Source organism: Thermobia domestica, chromosome 3, assembly GCF_964235325.1.
Source record: "Thermobia domestica chromosome 3, izTheDome1.hap1.1, whole genome shotgun sequence".
In the NCBI taxonomy this organism is placed as follows: Eukaryota; Metazoa; Arthropoda; class Insecta; order Zygentoma; family Lepismatidae; genus Thermobia; species Thermobia domestica.
In genome coordinates this window covers 175,940,579-175,963,742 of record NC_137456.1, presented here as the reverse complement: position 1 = coordinate 175,963,742, position 23,164 = coordinate 175,940,579, and the positions used below count along the sequence as shown (strand labels likewise).

General features: G+C 34.4%; 1 protein-coding gene across 2 annotated transcripts in view; it reads right to left on the bottom strand.

Annotated features, from left to right (window-relative positions):
* LOC145680877 (uncharacterized) overlaps nt 1-23,164 on the bottom strand; it is an 84,511-nt gene that overhangs the window by 27,074 nt on the left and 34,273 nt on the right. For both annotated transcript variants that reach the window (XM_081752020.1, XM_081752018.1), the window contains exons 2-3: nt 17,753-17,879; nt 15,137-15,280 (exon numbers count right to left, since the gene is read on the bottom strand). In XM_081752020.1, coding sequence (XP_081608146.1) covers nt 15,137-15,280; nt 17,753-17,879 — 271 coding nt within the window. The remainder of the gene's footprint in view (nt 1-15,136; nt 15,281-17,752; nt 17,880-23,164) is intronic.

Here is a 23,164-nt window from a genome sequence, read left to right as displayed (position 1 = left end):
GTACCTGGGAGAATGTTTGGTTTTATATGTATATATAGGGTGTTTCAAAACAACACCGACAACGTTTGGGAGGTGATTCCTGACACCAAGATAAGACGAAAAGTAGAGACCAACCTGGGTGCACAAATACTTCCTTTTGGAGTTATAGGCTGCCGAAAACATGAAAAAATGAACTTTAAAGTGTAATAGTTCCAATACTGTGGGACCTATCATAGTTGGATCAAGACTTCACTTAGGAATTGGTATGTGCCCTATCCAAATATCCATGTTTCACAATCCTGCGGTAGTGCAGCAACAATTTTTATAGAGGTAGTTGGTGAGTACTTCAAATTATATGCTCGTACCCAAACAACCTCTACAAAAATTGTTGCGTGAGTACCTTAGGATTCTGAAAAATGTACTTTTGGATAGAGCACATATTAGTTCCTAAGTAAAATCTTACCCGACTACAGTAGGTCCCATAGTTTTGGAGCTATTGACCTTTAAAGTTCATTTTTTCATGTTTTCGTCAGCCTATAACTCCGAAAGGAAGCATTTGTGCACCCAGTTGGTCTATACTTTTCGTCATATCTTGGTGTCAGGAATCACCTCCCAATGTGTGTTTGTGTGTTTGTGTGTGTGTGTGTGTGACGGCTGACAGTTTTCATACCATAATTGTGTGTATGATCACTCATAACTTCAGAACAAATGCACTAATTTTGTTCATCTTCTTTTTATTTGAATGAGTATGCTTTCACGGTAGTTTCGCATAAATTTTATTAGGATCTGACGGTAGACTTTGCAGCTAAAGCATGAAACTCTTCAACATTTGATACTGTTAATATCGAAATTAACTGCTTTCACAGTTTACATGTTCACGCGTAACCTCAACATAGATGTACCGATCCTGATTATTAACTTTTAGCTTTATAGAATACAGGGAGTCCATAAAGTCCTGCAGGAATATAAAACTCTACAACTTGGAAATTACGTAATGTATTAACAAATACTTTTTGGTGTACTTACAGAAAGGTTCAAAGTTTTGTTTCAGCTAGTTAAGGTTCATCACCAAACCTTCAATTGTGCACCATTCACGTCCAAACACTCTTGCAGTCTTTTTGGAAAACCAAGAATTACATGTTGGCGGTGCTCGTCTGGAATGTTCAAAATCACATCAGTTATTTTGTTCTTGAGATCGTGCAGAGTAGCTGGCTTCTGCGAATTCACCTTGGTCTTCACGTGTCCTCACAGCCAGTAATCAGAAGGCGACAAATATGTTAATCTTGCAGGCCAAGGTGTGGGTCCTCTTCGGCCAATCCATCTCTCCTTAAATTCTTCGTTAAGAAACTATCGAACTTGAAAGGCGTAGTGCGGCGGTGCCCCATCCTGTTGCATGTGGACCTCATTAAGGATGCCTAACCTAGTAAGTTCTGGCAAAAGGAATGTTTGTACCATGTTCAGATAATTTTTACCATTTACTGTCTCTTCCTCGAAGAAAAAGGGCCGATAATGTGGTCCACTGAAACAGCACACCACATTACTACTTTGGGACTACCCCGCTTGTGCTCCTCGAATTCACGTGGATTTTCCACCCCCCCCAAATTCGGCAGTTGTGCCTGTTCACTTTTCCCACACATGAAATGTGGCTTCATCTGAAAACAGAAATCGAGACAGAAGGTCACATCTTCTTGTAAGCGGGTAAGCATTGACTCACAGAATTCCATTCTCATCTCACAGTCATCCTCTATCAGCTAGTGCACAAATTTTAACATATAGGGCCGGACATTCAAATTCTTGCATACGATCTTGTGTAACGTTGACTTCGGTATTCCCAGTTCCAATGACCTACGTTTAAGCGTTTTCATTGGACTCCTGGCTAAGCTGTCCTGCGACGTATGAATCACATCGTCACTCGTTCCTGGCCTTCCACTGCGTGGTAAATCTGACATACTTCGCGTTTCTTTGAACTTCTCGTACCACCTCTTGATACTTATTTCTGCTAAGGCTGTTTTCCTATACGTTGTTTGGAACTTTCTCCGCACTAAACGCAAGATTTTAATTCCGCAAACCATAAAACACATTGTGACTTTTCTTCAATAGACGCCATCTTAAGTCACGTGATTACCAGCGCAAACGTCATCGAGCATTGTGGCCAGAACAAAACTTAAAACTTCCCTTATTCCAACCCCAAAAATTTATACACTTAAACGTAACTGTTTCCAAGTTATAGAGTTTTACTTTCCTGCAGGACTTTATGGACTCCCTGTATACTTTCTCGCAGATCTCATACAAATGTTGTCAGGATCTGATAACAGTAATTGGACTATGGAACTCCTCAATAGCTGATAGTGTTAATACCGTGAGTCCGTTCACGTATAATTCCGTAATGTGTAGTCCCATTTTAATATATATATGATGATGCATGTTAGACAGCCCGACCCATTTTATAGAAAATCAGTATACTACTTTTAGTTTAGGTGTTTATCTAAACTACTGGGTTAACGAAATGGTGGAAAACTAAATAAATTTTAAACGAAAATAACCGACTTCCAAAACGCACTAAAAAGTAGAAAATCAAAACTTTTCTAAAGAAGAATCAATGTTACCCGACTTTAATAACAGCTTCAATATATGGAAAATAATAAAAGCGCTAGAAAGCAGAAAACAATATATATATATATAACAATATATATATATATATATATACGAAAATCAAAAGTCTTGAGAATGCCATGTGGAAACGCGCCGTTACGGGTCAAAGTAGAATAAAGAGAACTTGAAGAGGTCGATCACTTCAAGTATCTGCGAAATATTTTGAAGAGAAACGTTTACTGTACCAAGGTCAAGAATTGCCATAGCCAAAGAAGTATTTAACAAGAAAAGATCACTCTTAACTAGCAGGTTGGACTAAGGAAGAAGTTGGTCAAGTGCTATATATGGAGCACTGGACTGTATGAATCAGAGACTTGGACATTACGGAAGTTAGAGAAGAAATATTTAGAGAGCTTCGAAATGTGGTGTTGGAGGAAGGTGGATAAAATAAAATGGACACAGAGAGAGAGTAACAAACGAAGATGTTTTAAAACGGATAGGAGAGAAGAGAACGCTTTTAGCCAGCATCCTTCGTCGGAAGGCCAATTAAATTCGACATACCTTGAAAAGAAATTGTCTTTTTCATAGTGCCATAGAAGGGAAGATGGAATTAAAGCAAGAAATAGGAAGGAGAAGAACACAGCTGATCGATGATTTGAGAAACAGAAGAAAACATTGAGAGTTAAAAGGGGAAGCTAAAGATCGAGAAACGTAGAAGAAACATTTCCAGGTCCAAACCTTAAAAAAAAAAAAAAAAAAAAAAAAAAAAAAAAAAAAAAAAAAAAAAAAACCCTCAAGACCTGCCAAAAGGCAGAATACTTAATAATAATAATAATAATAATAGAGAGTGAGTTATTAGTGACTCGAGAAAACATGGTATGTCACATTTTGTAAATTTGGAGTAAACTGGAAAAGAAAGGTTCAAGATTCCCACGCAATTCAATGCAGTGACACATACCAAACAAATTTCCCGTGCCATCTGCGATACATTTCCAAAATAATATTACCAACATACTGTTCTATGGTTAAACCCCAACCCATTCCACATAATAACTCAATTTTACTAGAAGTGGTGCTTATCATTATGTTCGCCCTTTCAGCTCATATATATACAGGGTGTTTCAGATAAAACGTCCAGTGCTTATAAATCCGAAACGGCTGAGAATAAAAAGATGAAACAAAAACTGAGATAGGAAAATGTCATAGGACGCATCACATGATGTTGTTGTGGTGACCCCCAGGGCCCTCCTTCAAGGGGGCCAGGGCCCAACTTCAAATTTTCAAATAGGAACATGTATTGAATCATACCTCATTCAATAGTACTTGAAAAACGAAACAACTTTTGTAGGAAACAATTTTCGATTTGGGGCACCGTTTTCAAAATGGCCGCAAAAAGTGGGTCCTATATCAGATGAAACGTCCAGTGCTTATAAATCCGAAATGGCTGAGAATAAAAAGATGAAACAAAAACTGAGATAGATAAATGTCATAGGGCGCATCACATGGTGTTGTCATGGTGACCCGCAGGGCCCTCCTTCAAGGGAGCCCAGGGGCCAACTTCAAATTTTCAAATGGAAACATGTATTGAATCATACCTCATTCAATAGTCCTTGAAATACGAAACAACTTTTGTAGGAAACAATTTTTGATTTGGGGCACCGTTTTCAAAATGGCCGCAAAAAGTCCTGTATCAGTTTGAAGTTGGCACCTGGGCCCCCTTCACGGAGTTTCCTGAGGGTCACCACAACAACACCACTTGATATGCTTTATCATCGTTTCTATCTCAGTTTTTGTTTCATCTCTCTATTCTCAGCCGTTTCTGATTTAGGCCTATAAGCACTGGACGTTTTATCTGATACAGGACCCACTTTTTGCGGCCCTTTTGAAAACGGTGGCCCAAATCGAAAATTGGTTCCTACAAAAGTTGTTTCGTTTTTCAAATACTATTGAATGAGGTATGATTCAATACGTGTTCCCATTTGAAAATTTGAAGTTGGCCCCTGGGCCCCCTTGAAGGAGGGCCCTGGGGGTATTCACAACAACACCATGTGATGTGCCCTATGACATTTTCCTATCTCAGTTTTTGTTTCATCTTTTTATTCTCAGCCATTTCGGATTTATAAGCACTGGACGTTTTATCTGATATAGGACCTACTTTTTGCGGCCATTTAAAAACGGTGCCCCAAATCGAAAATTGTTTCCTACAAAAGTTGTTTCGTTTTTCAATACTATTGGATGAGGTATGATTCAATACATGTTTTTATTTGAAAATTTGAAGTTGGCCCCTGGGCCCCCTTGAAGGAGGGCCCTGAGGGTCACCACAACAACATCATGTGATGCGCCCTATGACATTTTCCTATCTCAGTTTTTGTTTCATCTTTTTATTCTCAGCCATTTCGGATTTATAAGCACTGGACGTTTTATCTGAAACACCCTGTATATGAATATTTGTTAATCAGTCTGTCTATATTGTTATTCGTTTTATGTAATATGTTTACGACATTTGTGAGTATACTTTTGGAACCATTTAGAAATTAAGGAAATAACATTTTCACTTCTAACATGAATATTCATTTCCGTACTTACAATATGAACCTATTTGAAAAATGAATGTTATTTCATATATGCCTCTAATTTATGTAGCACTAGTAAACTAACTTGTATAAGCTATTCAGTGTTTTTCATTGTGTCTGACTGGTTTACTAGCTAACTACATTAATGTTCATGCTGTTCACCAACTTTATTATTATTATTATTATTATTATTATTATTATTATTATTATTATTATTATTATTATTATTATTATTATTATTATTATTATTATTATTATTATTATTATTATTATTGATAGATACAGTTTTCTATGAATGTTCTTGTTATTCCCTGAATTTTTCCCCTTCATAGAAAACAGGTTGAACATTGTTCAATCATGCCAATGTTTTCAGCTTGTGCCCACTCTTCCTGATGGAGCATAGATTAAAATATTCTTCTGCTTGTATAGTTGAATTATGTTGAATCTTTCGTTTATATCTTTTTCTTTTTAAAAAAGGAAAGTACAAGAAATAACTGCGGATAAGTATAAAAAAATAATCAGAAACAGGCAACATTGTATTAACGTGAAATGAAAACCATTCCCTGTTATATAAATAAGGAAAAAAAATTGACGTTGTGTTTAGAGAGACACCAGAAGTAAAAATCTTATTTCAGAAGTTTATAAATGTTTATAGAGTTATACAGAGGTCTATATTAAATACCAAGTACTTGCGTATTCGCTTCTTGTCAATTTCTGCGTAAGTTAATCGATGAGAATCGAGGTAACAAAGAAACATAGTCAGCTGAAATGTGATTGTTGGCATTGCTAATATAGGAACATAGTCACTTTGAATAATATTGATTTGATGGAATTAAATCAAAACAAATGAAAATCTTCTTTGGCTGTTTGCCATCTTTTCCCAAGTCAACAAAAAATTAAAAATTTGTACATACATTTGCGAGAGAATAGCCTTTTAGTTTAAAGAGAGATGGGACAAAGTTTTGTGAACAAAAGTGTACATAGTGATCGAATAAATTCTAATGGATGGGCAGTGAGGATATTTCTTCTTCTTTTTATTTTAGCTTCGTATTTTATCTCATAATCTTATCTTAGCTTACTTTAGTCCTTACCAGAAGACTTTTCCGAAATACCAAGAGAAACCTTGTATCGTGGCTGACATAAGTCTTTGACCAGGTAATGCCGACCGCTTTGAAACAGGCCGCGGTGGCTCAGTGGTAGAGCGTTCACCTCTGGTGCTAGGGGTCTCGGGTTCAAACCCTGCTCCCGCCAAGTGAACTTTGTGGTGGACAAACACCGTGTTGCTGGGTTTTCTCGGGGTTCTCCCGTTTCCTCCCACTTTCTTCATTCCACCACTTCATTCATTACTCATTATCACCGTCTCCTTTAGCCTAACCGGCATAACCGTGGGACGTAAAACTCAAAATTTCATTTCATTTCGTTTTGAAACAAATGCAGTATGAGGATTAAATCTGTCATATCTGTAGTTTCGTGTGGAGAAGAAACAAACTTGTGAACTAAAGGTTTAAGAACAACCCAAGTTATTAATATAAACTTTACCGAAGATTATTCACTTATATCATCATAAAAGAAATAAGAAAGACATTTTGAATCGAAGAAATATAACATACAACTTTCCAAGCGGAGGCAAAGAAACCTAACGTAACAAGACTAAAGATGAATCGTTTACGCGTTGTGATCGCGGTTCAGTGGTCAAGGCGCTTGATCAGTAATCTGGAGATTCTTGGTTCGAATCCATGTCGGGCTTTTTTTACTTTAGGATTTTTGATGGCGATTGATCGGCGATGACATACGTTTTATTATATTCAGATATTTGAATACTCGGATGTTTCAATACTTGAAATATCAAATCTTTAGGAATAATAGTAATAATAATAATTATTATTATTATCTCGTAGAAGATTAAAAGCTAGAAGCTAATTATCACTCAAGTCATACCTTTACAAGCAGAAACGTGACATTTGGAAAGAATATTTCGGTTTTGTTTAATGTTGCCCATGAGAAGAAAACAAAAGTAGAAACGTTTTAAGTAAAATAACTGTAATAAAAAGAACTGAATATCATTGAACAGTAAGGCAACTTGTAGAATATGCAGATGTAATTATAAAAGCTTTGCTACAAAAATATATACACAGACCATAATTCAGTGAGCTCTAAAATACAAAGTAACAAAATAACGTATAAGATTCAGTATACAGAGCCATTGTTACTTAAAGAGTGGCATACGCTATTTCGAGAATGGAGATAAGACGAGAAATGTTTACGATACTTTTTGTCTCGTCTCGATTCTCATCTCCAAAGCGACACGATAATTTGAGTTAGTCTTGTCCCGTTTCGAATGTAAAATGTTAATTCTCATGTTATTTTGTTTGTTTTAAAAGCGAGATGAGAAATTCCTCTTCTCATGGGCAACATTAACAAAACCGAAATATTCTTTCCAAATGTCACGTTTCTGCTTGTAATGGTATGATTTGAGTGATAATTAGCTTCTAACTTTTAATCTTCTACGAGATAACAATAATAATAATAATTATTATTATTACTATTATTCCTAGAGATTTGATATTTCAAGTATTGAAACATCCGAGTATTCAAATATCTGATATAATAAAACATATGTCATCGCCGGTCAATCGCCATCAAAAATCCTAAAGTAAAAAAAAAAATGCCCGACATGGATTCGAACCAAGAATCTCCAGATTATTGGTCAAGCGCCTTGACCACTGAACTGCGATCACTACGCGCGAAACGATTCGTCTTTAGTCTGGTTATGTTAGGTTTCTTTGCCTCCGTTTGCAAAGTTGTATGTTATATTTCTTTGATTCGAAACGTTTTTCGTATTTCTTTTATGATGCTATAAGTGAATAATATTCGGCGAAGTTTATATTAATAACTTGGGTTGTTCTTAAACCTTTAGTTCACAAGTTTGTTTCTTCTCCACACGAAACTACAGATATGACAGATTTCATTCTCAAACTCTGCATTTGTTTCAAAGCGGTCGCCATTACCTGGTCAAAGACTTATGTCCGCCACGATACAAGTTTACGAAACAATGTGTGTTTTTCGAAGAAAGAAAATTTTTACAAAAAAATACTCGGACAAAAATTGATATCTTATCTTCATTGTAAAGATTATCCAAAGTGTCTACTAAAATTCCACAATGAAATTTCGTGACTTTTTCGTGACCTTTTCTTTATCAAATCATAAATTTTCCCAACATTTTCAAGAGCGAATTAGGCCGAAATTTCATCCATGAGATACAAACGTACTTTGCTTGCGATTTGGTAGCGTCTAAAGCCGACCATAGACATTTTTGGTGTTGAATTTCGATGTTTTATAAAACAAAATATTCCAATCTGTACATACATTTGCACAATTAAAAAAAAATCGTGACCCAAAAGCTAAATTCCGTGACTTTTTCGTGACTTTCATGACCGTTTTCTGATTTCATGACTTTTTCGTGACATTCGTGACTTTCGTGACCGATAGACACACTATTATCTTACTTGCTATACCCAGATATTTTGAAGGGAAATGGTGCCATATTATCGACCAGCTTGCCAAATTAGTGGAAAATAGGCAAATGAAACAAAATTTAAAGAAAATAAATTTACATCTAATTAATATGGTTGAATAAATAGATTTATTAGTTGATTTAATATTCTTGAACGTTGCCACAATTAATACAAAGTAATTTGCTTTACAATATAGTAAGGAGGGTGAGTAGAACAAGATATAACAAATAAAAAAATAAAACTAAATTAGTACATAACTTCATAAAGGCTTGAAGTACTGTATATATTCCAGTAGATCTCTAATAATGTATTTTATAGTATCTAATGAAAAAGCATGTGAGTAATATAACACTTTGACCAAAAAGAAAAAAAAAATCCAAAGTGAAAGTGCGGAAGGTTTACAGAATATGATTGTAAATTTTACTTATTACTTACAACTCATGTTTCAGAATTAAATACAGGGCTATACGTTACTGCTACCCGTGCCTCTCTGCCAACAACAAATACATTTCGAACCTATGCAACGTTTATTATCAGTTATTGGAAGGGATAATTAATCGATCGATTTGTATTTCGGTTCTTTTTCAGCAGCAAGACTGTATAAGATGGGAACTACATTTTAAAGTGAGATCAGAACCACTGTTGTGATTCATTCAATTTAATTTCATTTCTATTGAAAATCGAACTCTGGATCTCATGAAACAAAGATACACGCGCTAATCACTAGTTCAGGGAGGAAGCTAGAAATAAAGCAGAAAAACTAACTAAAATTAAACATAAAATTGAATAAATACGTTCAAATGCAAGTGCTTTTAGAAAAATAAATTTCCACGGAAATTTCGACTTCCTGTTAACCTCCTTAGGTAATACGGTATCTGGCTTCAAAGTTGACAGCACAACAAGAAATTTGATCCAGCCTTGGTTCAGTTGGCTCTCGTCGAAATATAATCTCGAATTTTTTTTTTTTTTTTTTTTTTTTATTACGCCGAATTAAAAACAAAAGGTAAGACTTAGCAACTAACTTCTCTGTGTTATTGTAAGACTTAAAATTTTTGATTCTTCAGTGTATTGTGAATTACTGAGTTCCAAATATTGAGTGCGCTCTTTTTTCTTTCTTTTTTTCTTTTTTTGTTTATTTTCCTTCCCTCACAGAAATCTTGATAAACTATTTTGGTTTGTAAATTATCTCAAAATAACTTCTATATTCCCTTAAAAGTTTTTGTTTGGTTTTACAACCTATTAAAACCGATCCTTTAATCCTCTCTAGGGTTAATTGTTTATATTGAAAGATCTGATAGAATATAGAATATGCTAGAATCTTATTTGTGTTTTGTTTAGTCTTTTTTATGATATTGCTTCTCAGAGACACTCATATCCTAGAAACAACTATTCAAGGGCAGAAAATACACATACTTAGATATGCGGACGATATCGTAATGTTGGCAGACAGTTAAAAAAAAAAAAAAAAAAAAAAAAAAACCTTAAAGACAGGTAATGATCAAAATAGAAGGTAATCTGAGGGAAGAAGAGCAAGAATACTGTTACTTAGGGAGCAAAATAACGAGATGCAAACAAGGTGTAAAACCAACAGTAGATTAGGCGAAGAAGGAATTTAAGAAAAACAGAATTCCTAGCTGGAAGCATGGCATAATATTGAACACAAGGCTAATGAAAGCATATATGTGAAGTATATTTATGTGTGGCATAGACATTAGGAGAAGAGGAAAGACGGAGAATGAATGCTTTTGAAATGTGATGCAATAGAAGAATTGAAAATTAGCTGGGTGAGTGGACATGGTATCAAATGAGAGAGTACTGGAAATTGGAGAAAAAAGAGTACACTAAAGAATATTTCGAAAAGACAAGATAGGATGATTGGACACATTATGAGACATGGAGGAATCACGCTAGTAACTATAGAAGGAATCACAGAAGGAAAGATACCTAGAAAAAGGCCACGATTAAAGTATATGGAGCAAATAATACAAGATATAGGGAAGAAAAACTACCAATAAATGAAAAGACTGAATCAGGATAGGAAGGATAGAGAGTTACACCAAACCAATCAAGAGATTGCTGACCTGAGGTTATGAGGAGATGAAGATGGTCATATTTTTTCTACAATGTTTTCTTTTTCGATAAGTCAATCTTTCTATTTCTGTCATATTCTTTATTTTGTGAAGGTTACGACTCCTAGTTCTTCTAATCATTTCGTAAATAAGTTTATAGCATTTTCTTCCCGATTACAAGAACATAATATCTAACTAAAAAAAGGTTTAGAGAAACATCTAAAACACAATAAGTTACATAACTTTAAAGAAACAAAATTGTATTTAAACCCAACAATAATATAGTGGGATTTGTTGTTGGTTCATTTGTTTATTAAAATTTAAAATCCGAGACTAAATTTGAACAGGGATCAAAAGTTCGACCAGAGCACAACTACCATTTAGACGTATTTTCGGAATGTACGATGCGTGTTATCAACTCTGAAGCTAGATAACACAACCATAGAAGAACATGAAGACAAAGTCTTCGAAGAAATTTACTTTTCTAAAATTATCTATAAATGGGACAGATGTACGTATTTTTTTAAAAAGAAAATTAATTTACATTTCTGTTTTTTTCTTTACTCCTTCAAAACCCTGTGTAAGTTTGAAATGTAGTTGTTTGCAGAGAGACATGTAGTAATGTAATTATAATCCTACACATGATTAATTATATTATATAATTTCTCAGATTTTCCATAGTTGAAAATCGATAAAATATGAAAGAATGACACAAATGAAATATTTCAAAACGTGATATCGTACGTCATTGATTCACAACGGATAAAAGCCGACAACAGGGCTTATACAGTATATATGCATGTAGTGTTGAATGCCGGCAAAAAATTTGGGTAGGTTTTGTTCAGTTAACTACTATAAAAAAAGTAGTTAAGCTCAGTACTCATCAAGCTCAGTAACGAGAAATGCATATCAAATTATTGAATACCTTTCTATTCGTGACCTTGAAAAGTCAAACTGAATAATTGTTTTAACCTAAAACACTTACAATATACAGTCTGTTAATAATTTATGTCTTGCCTTATATCTTAACCGACTTTAAAAAGTTTAAATTTCCATTTATAATGGTGGTACGAGCGGTACCGGGTTCGATTCTAGGTATGGACTTTCGGCCGTAAAGCTGTGGCAGTTTTTTCAGTCCAGCCATCTTGAGTGAGGTTTTTCGTGGGATTTCCTCATTCACATCCCAGATACCTAACATACAGGTTCCAGGCCACTTTCTTCTGTATTTCTTTCTTCCTTCTTTTTCCATGGATAACGTGCTCGCCGAAGGACGTCATCCCTCATATGTGACAGGCTTAAGGCCATAGACGCTGGTAATGCCCAGAAATATGTATAAAAAAATAAATCCATTCATAATAGTTATGTAAAGAAGAAACTTTCGCTGTTGTTAATGACAACAAATATAGGCTAACCTCACTTGACGTTATCTGTATGTATAATGCACTCTTGAGATAATACATATAGTCATCCCTCCTGATATGACGATTAAAATATAGGATCATTTTAAGGGGAAACGAAGTATCTGCGTGAGAAATCAATCATATTACACCATTACTTTAGACTTTGTATAGAGCATAATTAGTTTTAACTTTTCTATAGGAAAATATTATTTAAGAAATGAAGAACCAAATAATTCTTCTGTAATATAGTAATTTATCTTCACATACCTAAATCAATGACGAAGAGATTACGGCCCACAGATCAGACGCGACAAGCTGAAGGTTCTATTCGGCTTCTTCAAAGAAAACACTAAAATTTAAGTGTTTTCTGTGGAAAAGAACTGAGCTGAATATAATATAAAAATACTTGTGAATTCGAAGATCTTCATTAATGTCTAACTGTCGAAAGCAAAACGATTGGTTCCCGAAATCATACTAAAAAATATACTCATAAAAATCCAACTAGGATTCTCAGGACACATAAGAGATGTGTGTTAGTTAATCTTAACAAAATTTGCCACATTTTATCTGTGTTAAAGTATGCTGGAATAATGTTTATTACTTTTGATAAGCATTATAATATGTTTTTTAATTAATTTTTTTTTATATTTATAAATTTACAAGACAGAAAATGAGGTTAGAAGGTGATCCCTTCAGGCATGCATCATAAGGTTTAGAACATATCTATGAGAAAAGTACGGCAATTTTGTTTGCTATAAAAGGCTTTTAGAAATAATATACATACAGCAATTATAACTAATCAAACATTAAGACAAATATTTACGTAGTACAATGTATAACACAGTGACAACTCTGGAGTTGAGCCAACAGGCAGGTGCTCCGCAAGGCTTATTGTATTGTAATGTTGGTTAAGTAATATAAAATTATTTTTGATCAAAAAGAAGTAAAGAAGCTACTCCCCCAAATGTATATGCCCCTCTGCTTGCCTCCCAAGAAATTAAAGCTGGTTGTTGTTGGTGTAATATCTAGTTTCTGCAAAAAATATTGGGACATGTCTCATTCTTTCACGAGAAAAAAAAAAAAAAAACATTTGTCAGATATTATATTGCCATTGGTACGACGAGTGTATGTTTTCCTTATATATACGCACAAAACTTGATTTCTTAATAACTCCAGAACAAACCTGCTAATGGTTTTGTGTAACATACAGGAAATACGCCTTAAATTATATATTCAAGTGGATTCATCCGTTCCAAAGTTATTGATAAAAGAACAGATACGCATGCATTTCTCCCAGTGACTTTCATATGTAGACTGTGTCCTCCTCTAAGGTATGATAAAGAAAGTTATTACTAGTGACTTATTAATAATTATTTTGTTGTTTTTCTGAAGAAAAGAAGACTATAAAAACACACAACAGTCGAAAAAAATATTGAATAATGTTGTTTTTTTGATACAGTATTCTAGAGTTTGACCATCTCTTGGTCACGTGATTTATATAGTGCATTTTAAAATTTCTAGGAGGCCGCGGTGGCTCAGTGGAAGAGCTTCGGGTCCCGGAGCTTCGGAGCTCGGGACCCCAAGAGCCTCTTGTGCTTGGGGTCCCGGGTTCGATCCCAGCCCCCGCCAAGTGAACTTTGTGGTGGGCAAACACCGTGTGCGTGGGTTTCCTCGGGGTTCTCCCGTTTCCTCCCACTTCCTTCATTCCACCATTTCATTCATTACTCATCATCACCGTCTCCTTTAGTCTAACCGGCATAACCGTGGGACGTAAAACTCAAATATTTCATTTCATTTTTAAAATTTCTAAATAATGTTAAATTTCTTTCAATTGTATCTCTTCATTTTCAACAAAATATAGTGACTCAGTGGCAAAGTGTTCACCTCTGATGCTAAGGAATGCCATCTCAAACTGTCAGGTTATGGTGACAGTACCGCGTTTCGTGGCTCCATCGTACTTCTCCTTTACTATTCTTCATTCCACCATCACTTTTCACAATTAATTATTTGTATTTATCATAAGTTTCCTTTAGTCTACAATACATATCCACCAGACGCAAAACTAAACATTCACTTTCATTTCTTTATTGAGTGTTCTTGTTCAAAATTCTGTTTACTGAGTCATAAGTAATACAAATTAAATAAAACATTGTCTCCCATAAACTCAAAGTTAGAATTAAGAGCTGTCCATAAACAACTACGAATATTATGGATATATGCGTTTATTCCTACATTCTCATAGGAGATATGTTCAAGATTTGAATAAGTTAAAGCAGAAATGATGGAATAAGTTTTCAGATATTAAACTACAAACTTAAGTTTCTAATAAAAATACAAAAAAAAAAAAATCTAACTTTATGTGTGACTTCAGAGATGATTGTGTTTACTTCTCTAGGGAAATGAACAATAGAAATTTTAGAAATATTTAATAGAACATGTTTCTCGAAACAAATAAAATATGATATACATCACTTCGGTTTTAACTTACACATTTCACGTTTGTTTTTATCTTGTCTCAATCCTGATTTTAATTTAAAAAAATGACACAAACATTCTGTATAACAATAATGTATTCTGCATAATACTGTAGTAATATTATAGCAAAGAACTAGTAAAATAATTATATGAATAGGCACAGTTTAAAATAAATTTAAGATTTAAAGGTACTAAACTAGAGAATTTTAAAGGATACTTGATGCTAACACACACCATTTAACAATACCAAGTTAAGTGAACACTGTTTAACGTTAGAAGAATGTGCAGTAGGTGCAGTATATATAGAAACTGATATAGGTCATTTAGCTTCAAAAATCAAACCATCTTATGTATTATGATTACGATGATTAAATGTTTCTATTTGTACTTTTAATACATAGCGCTGTGTAACATTAGCAAATTACCGACAAAGTATAGGACTCAATATACTTCAAAACGAAAAAGAAAATCTTGTTTATATTTTTCTGAACGTAATTCTGTTACACTAAAACTATACAATCATATTTACTTACCACCAATGAAACCGTATGTTAAAAGATAAAATGATGGAAAATGGATGAAACTGGTAAGAACTTGTCCCAGTATTATGGTGCAAATACCAATAATAGCAAGAAGACGAGGACTTAACAAAATACTAAGTGTTCGGCTCCATGGATCTGAAAAATAAAATGAAGTCCTAATATAAATTGACATATTCTTCAATTTTTGTGAAAGAAAGAAAAAAAAACATTCATTTGAAAAAGTGCAACTTGTAATATGGTTAAATAGTTATGAATGTTGGTAGTTACATATACTTTCTAGAATTATTAATTATATTTCCGTTGCAAGTTATTATGAATGTAATTTTCTCCAGTTAAAGTAGATGAATACTAGGATGATATGGTAATGGAAGTAATCTTATTTTCGACTAGGAAAATATTACAAACAAGCACAATCTACTCGTGCAGGCAGATGAAAGAACAGCAATATTTATATTACGAAGTTGAGCTTCCAGAAAGAAATGTTCGGAATTTTATATCTTTAATAAATGATTTTAAAATATTAAACATTTTATTTTTTGCTTTTATTCTTATCTATTAGGATTTCGAGGGCGGCTGATGATAATAATGGGTAGAGGCACGAGTTTTTCGCAATGCACGATAAAACGAAATGCGTCAGAATTAAGTAATTTTCAGTTTCTTGACGTTTTATGATATTCTGTGTGTATTTTCATTGGTTTCCGTTGCGCGATATTTCTAACAACACGCGAAATAACGCTAAATTTTAAAAATATGTTTTCATTAATTTAAAAAAACTAGTTTTCTGCTAACGGAATGGTAGAACGTGAGATGAACGGTGCATTTTCGGTGATTTGGACACGGCTATAGAGAACATGTTGCGCGTTAGCTATCACCAAGCTGGATGGAGATTTACGAAGTGATGATTGTTTGAAGTTTGTTGTAAATACACTTACATATGTGTGGGTTCCAACAAGCAATGTCAATTGTGAGAGTTTTTTTTTTTTTTTTTTTCAAGTATGGACTGGTGATAAGTGACAAACGTACAACAATGAAGGAGGAAAATGTGGAAACATGTAACATGCTTAGGTTTAATGCTTAAATGTAACTTGTGCCTGTGTGTTTTCAGAAAACAGCAAAACTTTCCCATTCATAGTAAGTTGAATTACTGATTTTCCTTTAGTTTGATTTAAAAAATGTAATTTTCTATAAGTGATATTTACAATGTCAAGTGAAATATTCAGTGTATTTTGTGTTTAGGTAATTAATGGTTTATTTCTGTAGTGATCTATGAATAAAAGGTACAATTATAAATATGTCAGGGAATATTTTGCCCACAAGAACTACAAAATGCGACAAAACATGAATATAAAAAACGAAACGCGAAATTTTCAAATTCTTAGTTTAAAACTCATGCCCCTAATAATGGGGATATCTTATGTTAATTATTAAACTAATTTTATATAATCATTAAACTAATTTTTATTGTTTAATGTTCCAAAAGTTGTGTAGAAGAGAAGTCAAAATAATCAATATTGAAGTCATCTACTACTGATGGATATGGGAGTTTATTATACGTTCGTTATTAACTTTAACATCAGTTCTACACGTGAATTTTGACAAGAAAATTATATTTAAAACAATACACTATCTTATTAATGAAATACGAATAACTTTTCCGAGTAATCAGTATTAGACAGGAGACATATTCTTTGTTTATATTTCATGTATACAAACATTCACACAGAACTTAACACTAGATAACTTTGTATTATACTTAAAGATAGAAACAAATTCTCAAATGGTAATATTTTATACTTCAGCATTAGTATTCTGAATGTCTATGCAAATGGTATTTAGGTTTTAGCTGAATATCTGAATAATTCTTTAGTAGCAATTGCTTTCAAAATGCACTATTGTTTCCTTAGACTGTGTGACATTAATTCGAGAATGTCATGTGTTTTGAGAATATATGAAACTTTAATGCATATAGGTTAATTACAACATTACACTTTTGTTTGTTTTTAATATTTTATCTTTATCACAAACTAAATACAACTTTCTTACAAGGCTGTCTATAATCTTTATTATAAATTAATTAGAAATGTTACAGTTTCGGAAGTATATCACTTACTTTTTCAGACTACTATTCCAAATTATCTTTTTATGTAATATATTATAATATATTTAGGAATTTTATAATTTTGTTCATTTTATACTATTATACGGGATTCCAATACATTACATTCAAATTTAAAAATATACAGACTTGGAAAAGCCATTTTACTTTACATTGACCGAATTGTTAGAAAAATGAGTATTACTGATTATTAAACTATTAAAATATATTGAAATGTTGAATATATATTTTGATTACATGAAAATGATCAAATTTTACACAAATTTAATTTAAATTATTTAAGACAAACTAATTCTAAACATTGCTTTTATCTGATTATTTTTTATAATCTTTCCTTATGCATTCAGATACTGAACTGTCATATATACGCGTACAAAGCTGATTATAATAATTGTAATTTAAAAACTGGAATTAGTAAATTAACAGAAATGAACATGTACAACATGTGGAAATTCATTTGTGAGTAATACATATATTATAAGATAATTTACCTAATAAAGCCCAAGTAGCAGAAAATATGGTAGGTATCCACACACCAGATTGAAAAGTAAGGCTCTTCATTTCAACTAACTTAATGAGTAGAACACCGTAAGATGATACAATGCTTGGAATTGTAATCTGTAAAAGAATATTTTAGGTATTAGTTAGTATTATAAAATCGTAAACGTAAAGAGTTTAATTTTTCTTCTTTACTGATAAAAACAAGCAAATGAAGTTAAAGTTGCCAGAATTCTGGGTGGCATCTGGAGCACACAGGTGCGAAATACGTTCTATGGCATTAGGTTAACGAACTAAATGTAAGGCATTAAATGTTACATGACCTAATTAATTACCTATATAATATTTGTCTTATATATATATATATATATCTTGTACTTACTTGCTGTTAGTTATTTATAAAGATTTTTTTGTTGTCGTTCAATGTTTTGTGCCCTTTCTTCGGGTTTATATTGATTAATATTTATAGGACGTTATACAAATAACTCAAGTTCCACTCGAGTCTTCAGTCCGTTGAACACTACAGATTCCATGTCAGAAGAGCCCGGGTAAAAGGGCGAGAACATGAAGACCCGAGTCAAAACAGCCCAGCACCAAAAGGGCTCACGACACAAAGGCCAGGGTCAAAAAGGCCCCGTAACAAAAGGGTTCCGCAGGACCCATGGTGCAATAGATTGAGATCAAAGCAGTAGTAGAAATGAAGAGGAAAAAATCATTACATCTTTCACTTGAATTTCTTGGCTTCAGTAAAAGTGCCACTGAAGTGAATGTGTTTTCGGTAGTTTATGCAAGCCATGTGAGTCGATCTTCCCCTGTAGCATATGACTACAATATGTCGTTTTCTGAATCGATTGTTCACGAGACGACCGAGAGCATAATTCCATGAATTGTTACAAGGTATAAGAACTTCAGTGTCTGATTTACTTCCGTTATTATTTGATTCATTTACAACAGCCCATGATTGGATTTTGAGAAATCATACGAAGTATAGTTATGTCCATTAGAAGTGGATAAATGATAAGTAAACTAAAACATAAGTAAACCACGCTATGGCCGTGGTGGTTCAGTGGTAGAGCGTTCACCTCTGGTGCATGGAGTCCCTGGTTCGACCCCAGCTTGCACCATGTGAGCTTTCTTGGTGAACAACCACAGTGTCCGTGGGTTTTCTGGGGTTTTCCTGTTTCCTCCTAACTTCTTCATTCCACTATTTCATTAATTTCTCATCATTTCCCGTCTTCTTTAGCCTCGGTGCATAATCGTAGAGCGTTAAACTTGATATGTCATTTTATTTCAAAACCATTAGTGGTGCTCTTCCAAAACTAAAGAAAAATGTAGTATTGAACTTCGATAATTCCGTACACCATAGGTGCCGATTACATGTGTATAGCCTTGGCTCCGAGACTCAAGCATCCGTTCGAAACTTTTAATGTGTGCTCATAATATATATATCAAAATAACATTTTCATGACATTCACAAAAAACTTAGCGCATGTGACCGCAAGTTTGATTTCACGGGCGAATGCTTATACGTTGAATAAATTGTTTATCAATATAACTTTTAGCCTCTTTAGGTATACGGCACATCGAGGATTGAGCGATATAACATCATACGACAATAAATAATCCATATTTACAAGTGAGAGTGACTTTGTACAGTTATTTCAAATAACTTGGAGTTTGATGCCATTATTTTCTATTTCTAATATAGGTCAAGAGTATTTATATAAATTGAGTTTAAACAAAAGACATAGACAGTTGAGTCATTTTCAGTTTTCACATTATTCTAAAATATTAAGAGGTTTGACTATAATCCTTATTATTTTAATTATTTCTCTCTCTTTTTTGGCCAATATAGCTAAACATATCATCATCATAGCTATTCTGCCATTATTGGCATGTCACTTGCTGCAACTGAGAAGCTTCGATGTACGGTGGTCCTCAGCTAGTCTCTTCGTCTTGACGTAGCAATTTTCTGTTTTAATACTTTCCTTCAATTACAATTTCCTTCGCCCCCTCCCTCTCTTTCCTTCCACTATACCCATTAACACGTCTCTCATAATACAGTTCCTCCTCAGCTAATGTCTCAACCAATTTCTCTTCCTCCTCTTAATTACATCTAAAATTCTTCTTTTCTTTCCTACTGCTACTATTTCTAACACCTTTTCATTCGTTTTCCGTTCAACCGAGCTAATTCTCTCCTTATATACTCATGCCCACGTTTCGAAAGCCTCAATTTTTTCATCACTTTTGCGTAATGTCCATGTCTCTGCCCCATAGAGTACATATTGAAATCAGCAAAACAAAATCTCTATATTTAATTGGAAGTTTGTTCAATACAAAGATTTGCTAATCGTGGTTGAAAAGAAGAAAAATCTAACTCCTTTAGAGTGTAAAAATAATTCTGTAATTTATGGTATTTCAGTAACCTATACCGTCTTGACTTTCTTTCATGCGTCTCAGGAGTAGCCTCCCCAGTTTAGGAAAAAGTAGAGTATTGGATCTATTAAAAAATGTAAAAAAGATTACGAAACGTTGTGGTTTATCATGTAAGTAGTGAAGCGTGAGCATCCATTGAAAAGAAAAATAAACGTCATCACCTATGTTGTACATTATCATCATACACTTAGAAACATGCACTGTTTTTACGTTACTATTGGCGCATTGTAGAAATTACTATCCCTTATATCCAGAATAAAATTCACCTATGAAAAGCAAGATTTCTTAAACGCAAGACTTGCAAGACTCTTGCAAGCAAGACCAAGACCAAGACCAAGACTGGGTATGCAAGACTAAGACCAAGACCAAGACCACCCAGGTCTTGGTCTTAGTCTTGCATTTGCTCATCACTAAAAACATCACAGGCCCGAACCTTATATATGTTCAAAGTTTGATCGAGATCGGTCGGATAGTTCAAGAGTTATTAAGTTTTATTCATTTTTATAGATTTCTCCCCTCCCCTCCCTCTCCTCTAAGTTCTACTGTTAAAGTGATATGACAAAAGCCACCTCATATCTGAACCTCATCCATGTTGAAAATTTGGTGAAGATCGGTCGGGTGGTTTAAGCGTGATGAAGTCACAAAGACAGTTACGTTTATTTTTATTTATTTTTTGACATATATCTCCCCTCAACCTCCCATTCGTTGCATTGTAAAAGTGAAATGAAGAAAACACCCCAGGCCCAAACCTTATCTATGTTGAAAGTTTGATCGAGATCGGTCGGGTGGTTCAAGCTTTGTTAAGTTTTATTCATTTTCAAATATTTCCCCTCCTTCCCTCCGCCTCCCCTAAGATTACTGTCAAAATGAAATGACAAAAATCTTCCCAGGTTTGAACTTCATATATGTTGAAAATTGGAAAATATTAGTTTTATTTATTTTTTAGATCCATCGGGTGGTTCAAAAGTAATTAATTCACGAACAGTCACTTTTATTTTTATATTCATTGATTTTTGTACATCTCCCCCTCCCCCTCCTCTACGTTGCTCCATCAAAGTGAAATAATGAAAGTCATCCCAGTCCCTAACTTCATCTACATTGAAAGTTTGATCAAGAACGGTCGGGTGGTTCAAGAGTTATGAAGTTTTATTTATTTTTTCTGTCCCCCCTCCCCCTCCCCTAAGTTGTACCGTCAAAGTAAATAGCTAAAAACACTCTCAGGCCAGAATTGCATCTACGTTCAAGTTCTCGGTCGGTTGGTTCAAGAGATTAAGAGTCACAAACATAGGGTGGTATGAATAAAATGGAGCCTAGACTCTGCTCACTTGAGATGAGCATGCTCTATTCGTGAGCAAACTCTAAAAATTTCGTATGAATAAAAACTATCAATAGTTTTGAGAGCTTACTCTTGCAGAAGCCGAGCATGCTCATAGAGGTTGCTCCACTCCGCGCTGGGACGACGAAGCAAGCAGTCTGTCAGTCAATTTTCCAGTATAGGGAATCGCTGCTTGACTTGACCGAAGCATCTTTCTATTATAACTCGTCTCCTTTGAAATAGTTGTTGAATTCTCTTTCTCCTTCTGTAGCTGGATTTTGGAAAGGAGTCATAAGCCAAGGAGCAATGGCGTATCCAGAATCTCCCAGAAGCAAGGCTCCTGACCTGTTTTCTGTCATGACCACACGAACAGCTGAATTCATCCATATTCGGGAGTCGTGCACCGAACAGGAAGCATCAACGCTCGTGAATTCTTCGTTACAATTACAAGTGGCTTGAACACTCAAGGTGAAAAATCCTTTACGATTTATGTACTCCTCCGCGTGTACATGAGGTCGTTTAATTTTCACATGTGTGCAATCGATGACCCCGATGGCAAAGGGAAAATTGTATTTTTGGCGCCACTTATTCATTTCTGCCTGCTGTTCAGCAACAGTTGTTGGGAACTTTATCCAAAGGGGAGCCTTTTCGATTATTTTGTCTAGAACATTTGCAGTTAGCTAAGGATAGAAGTCAGTGGAGAGCTTTTGTGAACGCGGCATTGAACCTCCGGGTTCCATAGGCCATAGAGTTAGTTAGTTAGTTAGTTAGTTAGAACATTTGCAAACGTCACGGACACCGTACTCTGATCCACACCTATATCCTCCCCTACCCCACTTTGAAACCCTGGATCACTCAAATATCTAAAAAAAAATTCGCATTCTCTGTTCGTTAGTAAGTGCCCCGCCTCTAGTTTCATTTGTTGCACCCAGGAAATAATCACTTAACCACTCCACGTTTTCTTGATCAAAGCGATACAGAGTTTTATAGTCCACTTCCCACGTGTTTCTGCGCTCCTTGTATATTTTACGTCGTTGTAAATTCATGAATGCAGCCATTTTCACAACACACCTTCACTGCACGGTTTGAGTCAGCTAATGAGGTGACTCCAGATTTTTGGCGACAGTACTCCGAAGTGCGAGCACGAACTCGTTTTTTATTCATATGAAATGTGAGCATGCTCGATAGTTTTCAGACCATGCTCCAGCACTGAGTAACCTCTCCCTGAGCATGCTCTCTTTGCTCCTCTTTATTCATACCAAAAGGAGTAAACTCCACAAATACTGGAGCATGCTCACCTTGCTCCACTTTATTCATATGACCCATAAAAATCTGGAGTCACCTCATTAGCTGACTCAAGCCGTGCAGTGAAGGTGTGTTGTGAAAATGGCTGCATTCATGAATTTACAACGACGTAAAATATACAAGGAGCGCAGAAACACGTGGGAAGTGGACTATAAAACTCTGTATCGCTTTGATAAAAAGAACGTGAAGTGGTTTTCCTAGGTGCAACAAATGAAACTAGCGGCGAGGTACTTACTAACGAACAGAGAATGCGATTTTTTTTTTTTTTTTTTTTTTTAGATATTTGAGTGATCCAGGGTTTCAAAGTGGGTTAGGGGAGAATATAGGTGTGGATCAGAGTACGGTGTCC